Below are 16,546 nucleotides of genomic sequence, written 5' to 3'. Positions count from 1 at the left end.
AAGAGAACCTGGGGAGTTTTGTGTTCAATGTCCTAAAAAAGGGAACCGGACCGCGGAATTCAAGTCAACCGAACTCAAACAACCTCTCATGATGTTTTCACTTAGGCTCGTTTCAGGGTCTGAGTTCCTTTGGAGTGTTCACACTGCACACAAAAAACTAAGCCAACCGCACTGAGTTCACAAAAATTGTCTGTAAGGGACCATGTGATAACACCCTTAGTTAAACTGAGGACATTCATGCTGCCATGGGAGTCGCCATATATTGTTGCATAAACCATCACATACATATATCTAAACATTCGTGGACATTATGCGTAAAGAAACGAAAATATCATCATTACCTAGTGTCATAGCAGGTCTGTATTTGTTTTATAAAAAAAAAGAAGCAAACCACATAACTTCCGACGAGACGTCCATCACGTGAGTAGACTTGATTCACCAATCACCGCGTTATATGGACGTCACACGCAAGCAGTAAAAAAAAAAACACGTGAGCTGGTTATGAAAGTTATATCACCGGGGCAAGAGAGTCGATTACTTTGTTTATAACGTAAGCATTTTATTCACTTCAACGAGACAAGGGTCCTCAAAGGCAATTCAGAAAGGGGTTGGTAAGGAAATCAAGCTTGAATTTAAAGCAGTTTAAATTCAGTACGGAACTAGCTACTCATTCAACGAGGACGGCATTGTTACCTGCATTGCAACATTGTTGATGTCATGTTAGATCATATACTTATCATTATTATGTCAATTATGAATTTCCTGGTCATTGGTCTAGTTACTTTGTGTAAGGCATTGTTTTTCTGTATAGTTTTGTAAGTTAAAAAATATGGCAACTGCCATCAATGGAGAATGTAACGATTCAAGATATTTATATGGATTAACTAAATGCATCTGTATTAAAACTGTTGGATCTGTCTGAATTTACAGAAGTGAAACATGGTGGTTTCTTACTAACCATTTCCTTCCCAACCACCATGTTTCACTTCTGTAAATTCAGACAGATCCAACAGTTTTAAGACAGATTTATTTAGTTAATCCATATAAATATTTTGAATCGTCAAATTCTCCATTGATGGCAGTTGCCATATTTTTTTACTAACAAAACTATACAGAAAAACATTGCTGTGTTCCTTCGAATCTCTGTCCATAACTTGTCTTGGGTCTTTATGCAGAGTGCACAGTTGATAAGCTCTGACTCAGTCTCTTTGCAGTCAGACATGTTTGGTTCAGTGGTGGTTGGCGTTGGGACGGCAGGCTTGGTGAGGATCAGGGACATGCTAGCCCCTCTGCCCTCCAGCGCAGCTGAGAAGCTCAGTGTCAAAGGCTTCATATCCAGGTGAGGCACCAAGACTCATCTCATTGTTTTTTTGGACACACTGTGCACAGCAGTGTGTCTAGGTCCATGTGCTGGTTTTGGCAGGAACAACTGGTGTTAAAAAACAATGGTAAAATTCGCACACTGAAATAATACCTTGATTTTAGTGCTTATTTATTATATGTGCAGTGCAATTAACTTTGTTGCACTGCACATATGAAATAGATATATTGTCACTGTCCTGTGACCTGTACTCAGTCACAGAATCAGCAGCTGGGTCCTGCATACTGTAGCAAACAATGTGACTCTATTTCAAAGCAATTCTTCTGTAGTGAATATGACTCTGGTGTTGCCTTCCCATAGGAGGATCCTGGAGGAGCAGCAGGGAGTGAAACAAATCACTGTTGAGGATGCCCTGAGCCGGGACGACATAAAGGTGGCTGTCGTGTGCACCGAAAACGCTGCCCATGAGGAAAACATCAGGTAAAACGCTTTCTCTCTCTCACTGACCCCATATCTCTATTATAGTCCTCTGTGGTAGTTGTTTAGCTATCCCTTCGTCAGTTTTGTTTCTATCTGAAATGCTCGTACACAAGAGCTATATTTTCACCATGTTACAAATCACCACTAGGAGTCAGCATTAGAACACGTATATTGTCTGTATCAATCCTCAGTACACTGTTTCCTTTCTTTCTCAGTCCACTGAGGCTCCATCTCGGTGTAAAAACTGTACGTTAATTAACCATTCATTGAACCTGGCCCATTTACTAAACCCTCAGACAAACTGTTGGAGCTAGGAACACAAGCATTTCGCTACACCCGCAATAACATCAGCTAAATATGTGTATGTGATCAATAACATTTGATTAGATTTAACAGTTCTAGTTTATAAGCTATATATTATACAGCATTGAGACATATTGTGACACAGTAAATTCAATGTTATATTACATGTACAATCCACATAAAATCAACAGTGTAATGTTTGGATTCAATCTTGTCAGGTGAACTGTTGTGTCCTCACCTTTAGTCTAATAATTTTACCATAATTTTCAAACTTCCCTTTTAATTATTGTCACCCACTTCCCTTGAAAAACAGTTTGCCCTACAGCTAATTCTGTCAAATCAAAAGAATGTGCAAAAAACAATCAGATTTCGACAGAAATATGGCTGAGACGCAAATAAAATTCAAGGAGAGGGGGTACAAAAATGGTCAGATTAATACTGCCATTGAGAAAATTCAAAATAAAACAAGACATTACCTTTTAAGGTCAGTCTCGCAAAAAGAAGCATTCTTGCGTTCTAACTACCCGATATTCAAAGTGCTCTGAACAAATTAAGAGAATCGTTCACAAACATTGGCACGTTCTAAGATCCGATGACAGTATCGGTAATGTGTTTTCGGACCCTCCCTTGGTCGTATTCTCGCGGGGCAGAAATCTCAGAGATCAACTGGTAAACTCTGATTTACCACCCCAAGATGTCCCTGCACAAAGTCTATTTGCGCCCCTACTGGATGGAAACTACCAGTGTAATGGCTATGCTCAATGCAATTGCACTTATAAATGTAGATCCTTCAAACACTCCCAAACAAGGAAACAGATCCCAATCAAAGTTGTTATCACGTGTCTCCACTAAGGCAGTTACTTGTCTTATAACTTGTCCTTATGGTAAAAATGATGTGGGTAAAACAAAGCTTGAATTAAAAGTACGAATCTCGGAGCATCGTAGCACCATTGGGTGCAAAAACTCGACTTACCCAGTTGCGGCCCACTTTTTTGGAAGCAAACCACTCGATTTTGTCCCTACCTTATATTGGCATTAAACATGTCACCCTCCCTAGGAGAGGGGGTGAGCTCGACAATTTATTGTTAAAACGAGAGGCTGCCTGGATCTTTAATTTAAAGACCCCTGCTCCCTTCGGTCTCAACGTAGACTTTTACCTGAAGCCGTACTTGTGATTTTGCTATTGTAAATGTTTGTAGGCTTATGTAGCCAAATTGTATCTATGATCGTATGCTATTAATTTATGTTTTTTTGAATGCTATTTTAATATATGAGAATGAACCAATGATATCAGGCCACACCCGGCCGTGATTACAGACACCTGTGTGTGTCCTTTGACACTATATAAACTAGTCACCTCGCAGTGTTTGTCATTATACCCTGATGAAGACAGCTTGTCTGTCGAAACGTTGGTTATTAAATTATTGCATCTGAGCTCCTAGCCCTTTAATTTTTCAAAAACCCTTTTAATTGCTACCATGCTTATGCGTCATAAGCATTTCATATTTCTTCTGTAAGAAACATTTCCGTGTAGCTGTTTTGATGTACAGCACTCAAACCCTGGAGAGGACCACCAAGGCTACAGCTCTCTAATGGCTCTCTTTATGACTGCGAACTGTAGCGAAAAAACACAGAAATTATGTTTTTTTTCTCTCTCTCACTGCTAAATGTACAGAGTGTGAAGAGATGGGCTATTAAAGAATGGAGAGTTATTTTAGGCTGGTTAATGAGGGTGTTTAGAACATGGCCATCATGTTTCACTGGTAGACAGTTCCAGGCTAATTGTCTAAATGGAACAGCAGGAACTGCCCTTCATACTGTAAAGGGAAAAAAGCCATGAAATGTTATTGAGAACAGCTTTTTCATAGAGGATACAGTGAGGGAAAAAAATTTTGGATCCTCTGCTGATTTTTGTATGTTTGCCCACTGACAAAGAAATGATCAGTCTATAATTTTAATGGTAGGTTTATTTGAACAGTGAGAGACAGAAGAACAACAAAAAAATCCAGAAAAACGCATGTCAAAAATGTTATAAATTGATTTGCATTTTAATGAGGTAAATAAGTATTTGACCCCCTCTCAATCAGAAAGATTTCTGGCTCCCAGGTGTCTTTAATACAGGTAACGAGCTGAGATTAGGAGCACACTCTTAAAGGGAGTGCTCCTAATCTCAGTTTGTTACCTGTATAAAAGACACCTGTCCACAGAAGCAATCAATCAATCAATCAAATTCCAAACTCTTCACCATGGCCAAGACCAAAGAGCTCTCCAAGGATGTCAGGGACAAGATTGTAGACCTACACAAGGCTGGAATGGGCTACAAGACCATCGCCAAGCAGCTTGGTGAGAAGGTGACAACAGTTGGTGCGATTATTCGCAAATGGAAGAAACACAAAAGAACTGTCAATCTCCCTCGGCCTGGGGCTCCATGCAAGATCTCACCTCGTGGAGTTGCAATGATCATGAGAACGGTGAGGAATCAGCCCAGAACTACACAGGAGGATCTTGTCAATGATCTCAAGGCAGCTGGGACCATAGTCACCAAGAAAACAATTGGTAACACACTATGCCGTGAAGGACTGAAATCCTGCAGCGCCCGCAAGGTCCCCCTGCTCAAGAAAGCACATATACATGCCCGTCTGAAGTTTGCCAATGAACATCTGAATGATTCAGAGGACAACTGGGTGAAAGTGTTGTGGTCAGATGAGACCAAAATGGAGCTCTTTGGCATCAACTCAACTCACCGTGTTTGGAGGAGGAGGAATGCTGCCTATGACCCCAAGAACACCGTCAAACATGGAGGTGGAAACATTATGCTTTGGGGGTGTTTTTCTGCTAAGGGGACAGGACAACTTCACTGCATCAAAGGGACGATGGACGGGGCCATGTACCGTCAAATCTTGGGTGAGAACCTCCTTCCCTCAGCCAGGGCATTGAAAATGGGTCATCGATGGGTATTCCAGCATGACAATGACCCAAAACACACGGCCAAGGCAACAAAGGAGTGGCTCAAGAAGAAGCACATTAAGGTCTCCAGACCTTAATCCCATAGAAAATCTGTGGAGGGAGCTGAAGGTTAGAGTTGCCAAAAATCAGCCTCGAAACCTTAATGACTTGGAGAAGATCTGCAAAGAGGAGTGGGACAAAATCCCTCCTGAGATGTGTGCAAACCTGGTGGCCAACTACAAGAAACGTCTGACCTCTGTGATTGCCAACAAGGGTTTTGCCACCAAGTACTAAGTCATGTTTTGCAGAGGGGTCAAATACTTATTTCCCTCATTAAAATGCAAATCAATTTATTACATTTTTGACATGCGTTTTTCTGGATTTTTGTTGTTGTTATTGTCTTTCACTGTTCAAATAAACCTACCATTAAAATTATAGACTGATCATTTCTTTGTCAGTGGGCAAACATACAAAATCAGCAGGGGATCAAATACTTTTTTCCCTCACTGTAATTCATTGTCTTTATTTTGTGTCAATTTAATTTGAAGGAACATTTTGAGAAAGTTACAAGAAGTTTTAAGAGTGGTCAATGTGAAGTTTTCCCAACTCTGAGCTCGATGGGTTGTTGAAACATTGACCAATGGCTCTTTTTTTTAATATATATATATATATATTTTTTATTTCAACTTTATTTACTAGGCAAGTCAGTTAAGAACAAATTCTTATTTACAATGATGGCTAAACCCTAACCCGGACGATGCCAGGACGAGTGTGCGCCGCCCTATGGGACTCCCAATCACGGGCTGTTTGTGATACAGCCTGGAATCGAACCAGGTCTGTAGTGACGCCTCTCCCACTGAGATGCAGCGCCTTATACCGCTGCGCTACTCGGGAGCCCTTGCTGGTCAGTTTGGTTTACAAAGTTACATTTCAGTTGTGCAACTCCCTAGTACAGGACAGTCTTTGAAATTGAATTTATGTTCGGTTCAAGCACTGTCTCTTGGACACCCTTCTTGGATACTGTAAAAAAACGAATTTCTCCTATAATATGTTGCATGTTCTAATGGATCATAGGATGTTTCTGGAAGCTGGGAAGCATGTCTGTGTGGAATATCCAATGGCCATGACACACAAAACTGCTGTGGACCTCTGGGACCTGGCTCAGGAAAAAGGTGAGCTGGACAGAATCATTGGAAGATATTTTATAGAGAAGACATGGTGAAGTCTTGATGACATGGTGATGATGATGTAGTAGACGTGTATCTGTGTCAGGGTTTCCGTTTGGGAAAATATGGCGCCGGACATTTGACCGGCAGCATTTTAATTGACAGGACATTTGAGGAATTTAACGGCCCCGTATGCATTGGGTGTGTAACAAGATTAGGGCGTCTACACACGGTGCTCAGAATGACAGAAATCACATTTAGATTATGGTAATTCATGTTTACACTGTACATGCAACTCACTGGACAATGAAAGAAAGTTGATTTGAAAGCCAATAGAACATAGTGGTTTCAATGGCATTGAAATTAGATTTTGGCTCAGCTACTTTGAAGCAAGGTAAGACATGCCTCATAATATGAAGTAAAACGTTCAGGTTTCACACAATTAAGTATGTTTTCAAAATGCATACTACCTCCAGCTCACATTGTAAAGTCTGACGCGCTGAAGCCTGACTACCGTTGCACATGAATGACGAATGGGAGGCGCGCTTCAATTACCAGATGAGAAATAAAAATAGTAGCTCTTTTTAATCATGGCCATCAAAACAGTTTTTAACATGCAATTTCATTTTAGAATTGTTGCACAATGATTGGGCTTATAAAAGCACATTTTACTCCAGCAGAAACAGGAGCTGTAGCAGCAGCTCTTGCGCTGTCTGACAGACTTTCTGCTTAAACTAGTCTCTGTATCTGTATGCTGTCTGCGATAAGCATAGACCAATAAGCATGACTGGTTAAATGTATTTACATCGACTGGTATTTTTATCAATGAATAGGATAAAAAGCATTATTTCACAATTCCATTTTTTTTCTCCCGGACAATTGGCCGGCACCAATTTTATTTATTGGCTTTTCATATTTTTGGGGGGGTGGCCAAAAGCCTGGCTATTACCGGCTAATGGAAACCCTGATCTGTGTATCTTAACAACTACTGATCACCTACGTATTTAATGTTCTATGTCTTCTATGTTCCTAGGAGTGGTCCTGCATGAGGAGCACATAGAACTCCTGACAGCTGACTTCAAGCAGCTGAAGAAGGACGTAGCAGGGAAAAGGCTGGAGGAGGGATTCCTTCACTTCACAGGTGAGACGGAGACCGGAATTGAGAATATAGCACAAATCCCAGGTGAAAACACAACCGTGATACACAAAGTCCCCAGCACTACTGATACAGACATCACCTCAAATATAATATTTGCTACAGAAACTAACTGCATAGCATGTGTCAAATTGATGTGCATCATCCAGGTAACAGGCTTTGGAATGAATATTTCATTCCAGAGCTTTTGATATAATGAAGGCTCCCATCAAAGCGACTTGTGAAATGTTGTTTTCATTCTCCACAGTACACTTGTTGAGGTTGATGTGAAAGAGAGCCTGCCTGTGGAGTGTGGCAGGCAGACTGGTCTCTGGTATGAAACACAGAAGGGTGTTGTTGATGAAATCTAGAGGTGTGTGTCAAATGGTACTGTATTTCCTACATAGTGCTCTACTTTTGTCATTAGTAGTGCGCTACATAGGGAATAGGGTGCCATTTGGGATGTTGACTAGCTCTGTCCTATTTCATCAGAGCCTCGCCGCTGGGGAAGAAGCAAGTTAATGCATATCAATGGACTTCTCCTAAAGCACCCATGATTGAATAATAAATCATAGTTATCAACTCCACACGCTCCACATAACCTCAGATGACAGACAGTATTTTATAGCAGCTGCCTGTTGACCAAGAATGGAAGTCAGAGCTTAGTGGAGAGAATGGAGTAGTTTTTCTTAAATTTGAGTCGGGGCAGTTTTCGTAGTTCGACTGTAGGAGGCAGCAAGCGCAAAATGAAATGAATCATCTGTTGGGAGATTCACTTCAATGGTTCATTCATTTTATGCATAATGGTGACATATACAGCATCAGCACCACACCAGTTTATGTACTGTCGGAATGTGATGAAATACAAAATCAATACAAAGGGCATAATGTGTCCGGATCTTAAATGTGAGCAGAGGATGATTAACATGAGCCATTTGGATTACATGTCCCATTACAACTACTTCTGACTGTAGTTTTCCTGTGTGTCTCACAATAGGAGGTCCTCTGAAGCCGGGCTTTGGTTTCCCAGCTTTCAGTGGCATCGCCCGGCTCACCTGGCTGGTGGATCTGTTTGGAGAGCTGTCTGTCACCGCTGCCAGCATGGAGGAAGACAAGGAGAACAAGTACATGAAGATGACCGCTCAACTCATAACCAAAGAACAGAAGTATGTACTCTACTCCATTGGAATAATCAAGTAGTCATATCAGATATTAAGTCCTTTCACAACATCTCAAACCTAGCTATTCTGCCAGCACAAAAGGTAATTGCCTTTATTACATCTAGATATACTGGTAGTCCACGCTGAAACATTGGGTTAACTATACTCCTCTATCTCTTCTATTATGGATTTAATACAGACCTCTCACGTGGATTGAGGAGTGGGCTCCCGGCCTGCCCAGGGCCAAAGACATCAACTTCCGCTTTGACTCATGCACCATCACCCAGCTGCCCCCAGCCACCAGGGAGCCGGTGGGTATCTTTATGCAGGACCTGGTGCTCTTCAGTCAGAAGCTGCTGGGCCAGGTGCCCCGTGACCAGCTCCATGCAGAGCGCCGCAGAGTCCTCCACTGTCTAGAGCTGGCCGACCGCATCCAGCAGCTGAGCCTGAAGGGCTCAGCCCAAGACGCCTAGTAACCAGCAGCCTACCGAGGGGCCCCAGCAGCCTACCGAGGGGCCCCAGCAGCCTACCGAGGGGCCCCAGCAGCCTACCGAGGGACCCCAGCAGTCTACCGAGGGTTGTGAAATTACAGTAACTTTCCAAAAATTCCCAGGTTTTACAGAATTTTGCAACGCTTAACCTACTGGTGGATGTCCAAGTGCACAAGATCCATCCATAAGCTTTCTACAGTAAAGCTACTGTAACACGCTGTACTGTAGACATATGCTCGGCGCATCTTTGAAATGTTAAGGGATTTTATGTGTTTCAGAAACAAATTGGTTTCAGAGGCTGCATTTACACAGCAGCCTCATTCTGATATTTGTTCCACTAATTGGTCTTTTGATCTTGCCTGACGACTGAATTTTTCCACTGCTCTATGTTTGCTATATACTTCAGTCTGAGACTGCCGTCGTTGAAGTCGTTTGTGGGGACATCAAAATGAGGGGTGTTGTACAAAACAAAGTAATAAGTGATTGGATCATCTTTAGCCAATGACACATTTTCAAAACGCCACTTTACCCACGTGTGTTCTGGCTGGGTAGATACTCCGATCCTGACTCATTGCGGGAAAAGAAGCTAACGTCCGTGGGTGTGGAATACTGTAAAATTTGACCTGAGCAAGGAGTTTGGGTAGCAAGGAAACGTTTGACCAATCACATCAGATCTTTTCACATCAATCTTTTTCAGAGGTGATCTGATTGGTCAAAAGATCAATTAGACATTTTTAATTGTTTTATTTTATTTCACCTTTATTTAACCAGGTAGGCCAGTTGAGAACAAGTTCTCATTTGCAACTGCGACCTGGCCAAGATAAAGCAAAGCAGTGCGACAAAAAACAACACAGAGTTATACATGGGATAAACAAACGTACAGTCAACAACAATAGAAAAATCTGTATACAGTGTGTGCAAATGAAGTAAGGAGACCAATAGTGGCGAAGTAATTACAATTTAGCAATTTACATTGGAGTGATATATGTGCAGATGAGGATGTGCAAGTAGAAATACTGGTGTGCAAAAAAGCAGAAAAACAAATATGGGGATGAGGTCGGTGGTTGGTTGGATGGGCTATTTACAGATGGGCTGTGTACAACTGCAGCGATCGGTAAGCTGCTCTGACAGCTGACACTTAAAGTTAGCGAGGGAGATAATGGGCTGCCTGTGTAAACTCAGCCTAAGGCATGTCGGCTTATTATCTTAGGGTTAGGCTGTTACTACAGACTACGCCTTAACATTGATGGAAGGTCAGTTGATATATAGTTTGATGTTTGCATTGTGTTACTTATTGAAGTTAATCTACATTACAGTTGAATATACTGTAACATTCCTCTGGTTGATCACAGCTCATGGTGCTTTATCATTGGCTGGTGTGCTTTACTTATCTCATATGACATTTTAATATTGACATGTTGTATAGCTAATGTACACACAGAAGTTTAAGGCAAAACAGTGATATACTGATCGTTGCATTTTAATTAGTATTTTTTTTATTTAACCTTTTATTTAACCAGTCAAGTCAGTTAAGAACAAATTCTTATTTACAATGACGGCCTACATGTTCAAATCATTAACACCCTACAATAGGTGTTATCATTTACCTGAGGTATCATGCAATCTCAGATAGCTCTGACAGGGGAAAGTGTGTTATTTACACCGCAAATGGAACTTTGTCAGTAGACTGCAATTGACACATCTGTTTAGTTGTTTTAAAGTAGCAATCCAGCCTCCTTTTTACCTGATTTAACACCTGATTTACTTAACAAAAGGCATATCTCAATAGGTGGTCCAGGCAAGTCCTGACATAGCACAAGTGGGGGGTGGGCCTTTCCTCTTTTGTTCTCTATTGTTCCTCAAGCAAGGGGGAGGCCGATGACATCACGGATTCCCATCAGACCGACTCTTTGAATGCCCTACTCCTTGATGTTTGCAGTTGTCTAAAAAACACAATTTTGCTCTTTTTTCTAATCTTTAGTTGGTGTACTTTATTGTATTTATACATGGATATCGCTTTTCAACAGTACAAGTTCAAAAATCACCGGAGGACATATTTCAGTGTTTGATTAAAGGGGCATTGCAGTTAACTTGATTTAGATGTTTTTATAATGTCTGGAATTGCAGGCTGTTCAGGTGGGATGGAACTTTTGGACCGCATCATGACTTCACACCGCTTCCCTGGTTTTAGCACTAAATCATTCACTAGCTTGTTGCCTTAGTTGTAATTTGTGCAATGCGCTTCCTTTCCTTTTTCTCTGTTTCAAACCAGTATTTCAAGGGTCTCAAAATTAGCTGTTCACCATACAATATAAGTTTTCTACTTAATTCTGGGATGCTGACAGACTGAATTTGTGCCTTGGCCTGCTCAGTTCCCTCTCCCATTGTTATCCATTCATGTCAGTCCCATCTAATGATGTATATGTCTACCATGTCATAAGTATTCACTACCCAGTGAGTGCAGTTTGGCCACTTTAACTGGGTGTCACTAGTGTTATTAGCAATTTATATGGAGAGAAAATTACATTCTTTAACAGTTTAAGAGGTAGAATTGTACTGTTATATTGAATTATAATGCCTGAATGTTTTAATAATTTGTGTTTTTTATTGTAACTGTATAATTTGCAGTTTCCCATATTAATAGGCCATATATGTGCTTGATTGATCATCTTCCTGTTTGATTCTGGCAATGATGAAAGAAGTAGGCAACCATCAATAATAAGCATTGCAGAATCCTGCATGAGAAATATTATAGTTTTTTTCACAAGCAAATAGGTAGCTGTTGCACCCTGGCCCAGGGTCATAATACTGGTCTGATCTGCATGCTATGGTTACCAGTCGATGGACATGAGTTGCTCCTGCCTGTACCATTTGCTTCTGTTTATAGACTCACAGAGTAGAGCTGATGGGGATCAGAGAGAACACTGGGTTACTCCTGAAACAGGGTAAATCCACACCAATAAGATCATTAAGCGAAAAATTAATACATTTATGAATTACTCATTACTTTTACAAATGACAAAACCTATATTGCATTGCCTATACTGCATATGATTTGTGTGATCTAAATGTTGTGACACTGAAGTTGTGATAGTGTGGACTCATAGCCTGTCCTGGGTTTAAAAAAATCTCAAAATGTTCAATGGTCTGCGATTGCTTTCAAGCAGTGCTTCTGCGTCCTTGATTGCAGTGTTCCTAGAGATACTGTGGGGGCGTGTCGCGTTATCATCATCTTTATGCGTGTGAAAAGAATAGGCTACGTTCTATACAATTTAATGCAAAAGATAGTGACAAACTCAACTGTGAGGAAGAGATCAACTCCGATTGCTTGATGGTCTGAAGCCGTATCGACTAATGGCACCGACAGTCGACCAAACATCGGACAGTCGTGGCCGGCGGCTCACCAAACACACTATGCGACGAGATGGACGAAAAATGATTTCTTAACATGTCTGATTTAGTTTTGGACTATCACGGTATTTAGGTGGAGGCTACGGCCTGTGAGCGGAGTTGACATTTCGTGAATGATGCCAGTTCTATGTGGCATCATATTTCTGTTTTGGTTAGTGGATGAGGTGAGTCTGATATTTATAGTCAGAAATTCAATTCAGTGTTAAAGTAAATAACTGTTGCCATGAGTCCTCTTTGTTTCCATTAAAAGGTTTAAGCCTTGTTATGACGGGCTTCGGAACTGTCTCGTTGGTCTCTGAAATATTATAGCCTTGGGGTTTATTGAAAGTCAACAAAACAATGCGCCCTGCTGCTGCAGAAGTTGTGAGCTATTGAGAGCTATTTAGGCCTATGAACGCTAGGCATTTATGTAAGGTCACATAAATCCGTGGTATATTGAATGATATTCTGTACATAATGTATTAAAATCTATATTCTTGAAATGAAACAATATTTCGAAACTCACCAATCACTAAAGTCTTACTGGACTCATATTTACATCAGCCTGGATCATATCATATGCTCCACAATTTGGTTGGCCTTGTCTTGCCTCTGACCATTTGGTTCCATCCAATAAGATACAATAAATAGATCGCACAATACCATTTTACAAAGCTGACTGCACATACAAACAGACACATGCACTCACACACACCTACAGTTCACTCATTCGAACACACACATGCATCTCTTCTGCTAATCGTTGTTAATTGTGACAGAACTGAAGCAGTGACAAACAGCTCTTTGTGGTATTGTTTGTGAGCCCAGCTCCTCTGCTGGTGACCAAAAGCAGGCTCCAGTCCTGCTCAGGGGCTGCTTTGTCCCCTTGCCATGAGTGTAAATGGAAGGGACACGCTGCAATTGACCGTGGACACACATCCACCTGGCAGATCTAGGCTGGAGTTTTTCTCACAATGACTTCCATCCAATAAGGGCCGAGGCTAGCCGGCTCACCTCACAGCTCACACATGCCTTACATGGTGATGGATGGACATCAAACAAAAATGGATACCTCATCATCATAGAAGCCAGAGCCATAGAAAAGAACACAGGGGAATAGTGTGATTATGTCTAGTGAGGGCAGATAGTGAGAGTCCACAGACAATTTTTCTCTAGTATCTCATTTTAGAGGCTTGTTATACATTAGGTGCTGGGCCTGGTCGGACAGAGGGTGCATTGAACTGTATGTGTGCATAGTGGGTTCTGGACTGGACTTTGCAGTCACCGGTTCACAATCATCTTGAGTTGGCCTCTGAACATAGAGCATTGCATGAAATAGAAGTTTGGTTCATCAAATATAAACTTTGCTTACAGTAAGTGATTTTTATACACTTGTGTTCATGAAAAGCCAACCAAGTCCTGTTTGGTGGTCACATCTGGCACATCACAGAGAAATACAACTACAAGGTATTCACATGGTTGGCAAGTTTCCTACTTAAATGCCGAACACTTCATTTTCCCTCTGACTTGCCCTCTGATCTCATACCAGCAAATATAAATCAATGACTAGTTTTCTTCTTCTCATTGACAGTGCACAGCTTCCAAGAACTACTGCTGGTATTTGGAGGAGGCTACCCCATCTATTTCATGTAAGTATACTGTACACACACATGGGTAACAAAATGATCTGGACACAGACAACATTTAATTGTAGCATACATTATATTTATTGTTAAGACATCCATATTTTACAACACATCTTCATTTAACCAGGTAAGTTGACTGAGAACACATTATCATTTACAGCAACGACCTGGGGAATAATTACAGGGGAGAGGAATGAGCCAATTGTAAGCTGGGGATGATTAGGTGACTGTGATGGTATGAGGGCCAGATAGGGAATTTAGCCAGGACACCAGGGTTAACACCCCTACTCTTACGATAAGTGTCATGTGATCTTTAGTGACCACAGAAAATCAGGACACCGATTTAACATCCCATCTGAAAGACAGCACCCTACACAGGGGAATGTCCCCAATCACTGCCTTGAGAATTGGGATATTTTTTTTAGACCAGAGGAAAGTGTGCCTCCTACTGGCCCTTCAACACCACCTCGAGCAGTATCTGGTCGCCCATCCAGAGACTGACCAGGACCAACGCTGCTTAGCTTCAGAAGCAAGCTAGCAGTGGGATGCAGGGTGGTATGCTGCTGATTGAACTGTTTGTGAACTTAAAGAGTGCAGTCTATTGATTCCCTCTGGCTTGTTTAAAGGCCGGGTTGTGTTTGATTAAAGAAAATGGTCCCTGGATGTGGATGAATACAGCGAGATCACCAGATTGGTAAAGTTCTAATGAGTCAATACCGGCCTATGACTGCACTTTAATGGAAGATTGATTTTGGCTGTCATTCAAATAGGATGCCGTCGAAGCGGCGAGGGGAAAGAAAGAATAAGCTGTAACTTTTCCCAATCCAATCATAAAATCCCACCCAGCATCCACTGGGTTGAGAAATCACCCCGTAGAAGATCTTTGATTTCGATCTAAATCATTGAACTAATGAGCTAAGTATTAGTCTTCAGACCAAGTCTTTGAAATTATAAAGACATGTTGGCCACTAAGCTGGCCACTATGCTTTTAGAAATGCATTACAGTGGTGATACATCAGTAGGAGTTGAAGTAATGGTGGTAGAGAGAGGAGATCTTTACCGCATTGACTGGGAGATTTGGATTGCATTGCCTCTGTAAAACAGTGCACACACATATCTATTGAAATAGAGTATAGTGCAGACAGACTATGTGGAATTATAGTGCACTACTAGGAGACTGCTGGCTCAGCTCTATGCCCTTTCCTAGGCCCCAAATCCGATACGAGTGTAAATGGAACGTTATTCCCTTTAAGAAATCGAAGAAATTAAGGTGTGGTGGAGGTGTGTTTACAAACATGCTGTAATCTGACCTTGACTTAATTCCCTCATAATTCCACCACTTTTACCCAAGAGTAAACCATGAATAAGGTCAAGAGAACCTACCGGTTCCAAGTGGAAAATGCATCTTCTTAATTTCTTTTGATAGAAATAACAGTATTCTCCATGTACTGTAATTCACAACTTGATAAGAACTATTGAAAGGAGCTAGATAAATGAGTAATTCGTTTGGATAAGGGAATTGTAAATATAAATTACACTTGTTTTAGATCTGTTTTAGAAAAAAACACATAGGCAGTGGTGACCCATCATTCAGGGCCTGTTTAGAGCCCTACATTTGTAGAGAGGGGGGGGGGGGGGGGTTTAGTTATTTCTATTTTTACGAATTATCTTTGAAAGACAGGGTCCTGAAAAAGGGACATTTCTTTTTTTGCTGAGTTTCTATATATATATATATATATATAAACTCATATATATTTATGTTTTGTTTTTTTTGTTTGGACTTTCCTGTTTTGCATGTTATTTTGGCATTAATACGTGTCACATATTCGTTTGTAAACAATGTAAATATTTATATTTCATTGAGTTAATAAAGCCGCATACAAACATGGTCTCTTTTGTTTTCTTGAGTAAGGCAGCTTCAAAATGTAGGTGTTTCAGCCTTCCTCAGTGCTTTCTGTGATGGTGGGGCAAGCCAGTAAAAATACAGTGTGTTGCGCCGTGATTGGCTCAGTGTTCTGTCACTCATGGGGACACTACATCACTACCAAGTCTAAGGATTGAGCTACAAAATTCAAGCCCCTTGAGTGCTGCCATAGAGTTACATTAAGTGCCCATCCAAGAAGGTCATTGGCCACAGATAAAATGACGTCAAATCACATATCTACAGTACTTTGATTGGTCTGATCATGTCAACATCATACTTTCAAAATCTTAGCTAGCAGTCATCATCATGAATCAAGTCAACAATCTACTGGCAAATCCTTTTTAATCCTAATCATATGAAGAGAAATAATGAAGAGAATTTATAGATAAAACATATCGGTGCTCATCGGCCATTGGACATAAATATTACACAACAAGTTGGAAATTGCAAATTCAACAATGAGTAGTTTGGAAGGAATCAGTGGCTAACTACAAGCATTGCAAAGCAATCATTAGCCTGCTATTCAGTGGAGTGGCTGTGTATTAAGGGTCTCTTTTCCTAGTTTAAAATTATTAACATTCAGC

The 16,546-nt window shown here is 40.9% G+C and overlaps 1 protein-coding gene and 1 long non-coding RNA gene across 5 annotated transcripts; both read left to right on the top strand.

The window, feature by feature from the left end:
• Positions 1–461: 461 nt before the first annotated feature.
• Positions 462–9,613, top strand: LOC115169698 (biliverdin reductase A). Of its 4 annotated transcripts, none has more exons than XM_029725590.1 (7): positions 462–611; positions 1,215–1,339; positions 1,682–1,801; positions 6,125–6,222; positions 7,250–7,357; positions 8,349–8,517; positions 8,711–9,613. In XM_029725590.1, exons 2-7 carry the CDS (start codon positions 1,221–1,223, stop codon positions 8,982–8,984), a joined length of 888 nt encoding a protein of 295 aa, XP_029581450.1. In that variant the 5' UTR covers positions 462–611; positions 1,215–1,220; the 3' UTR covers positions 8,985–9,613. The 4 variants fall into 4 exon arrangements, with proteins under 4 accessions (XP_029581450.1, XP_029581451.1, XP_029581452.1 ...); XM_029725591.1 differs by having other exon boundaries at positions 463–550; XM_029725592.1 differs by having other exon boundaries at positions 484–607.
• A 449-nt stretch (positions 9,614–10,062) lies between these two features.
• LOC115169696 (uncharacterized) lies at positions 10,063–14,685 on the top strand. Its single transcript, XR_003870904.1, has 2 exons — positions 10,063–14,041; positions 14,464–14,685. It is a non-coding gene; the product is annotated as an uncharacterized LOC115169696 (long non-coding RNA).
• The last annotated feature ends 1,861 nt before the right edge of the window (positions 14,686–16,546 follow it).

Source organism: Salmo trutta, chromosome 31, assembly GCF_901001165.1.
Source record: "Salmo trutta chromosome 31, fSalTru1.1, whole genome shotgun sequence".
Taxonomy (NCBI): domain Eukaryota; kingdom Metazoa; phylum Chordata; class Actinopteri; order Salmoniformes; family Salmonidae; genus Salmo; species Salmo trutta.
This window is presented reverse-complemented; position numbering and strand designations above follow the sequence as displayed.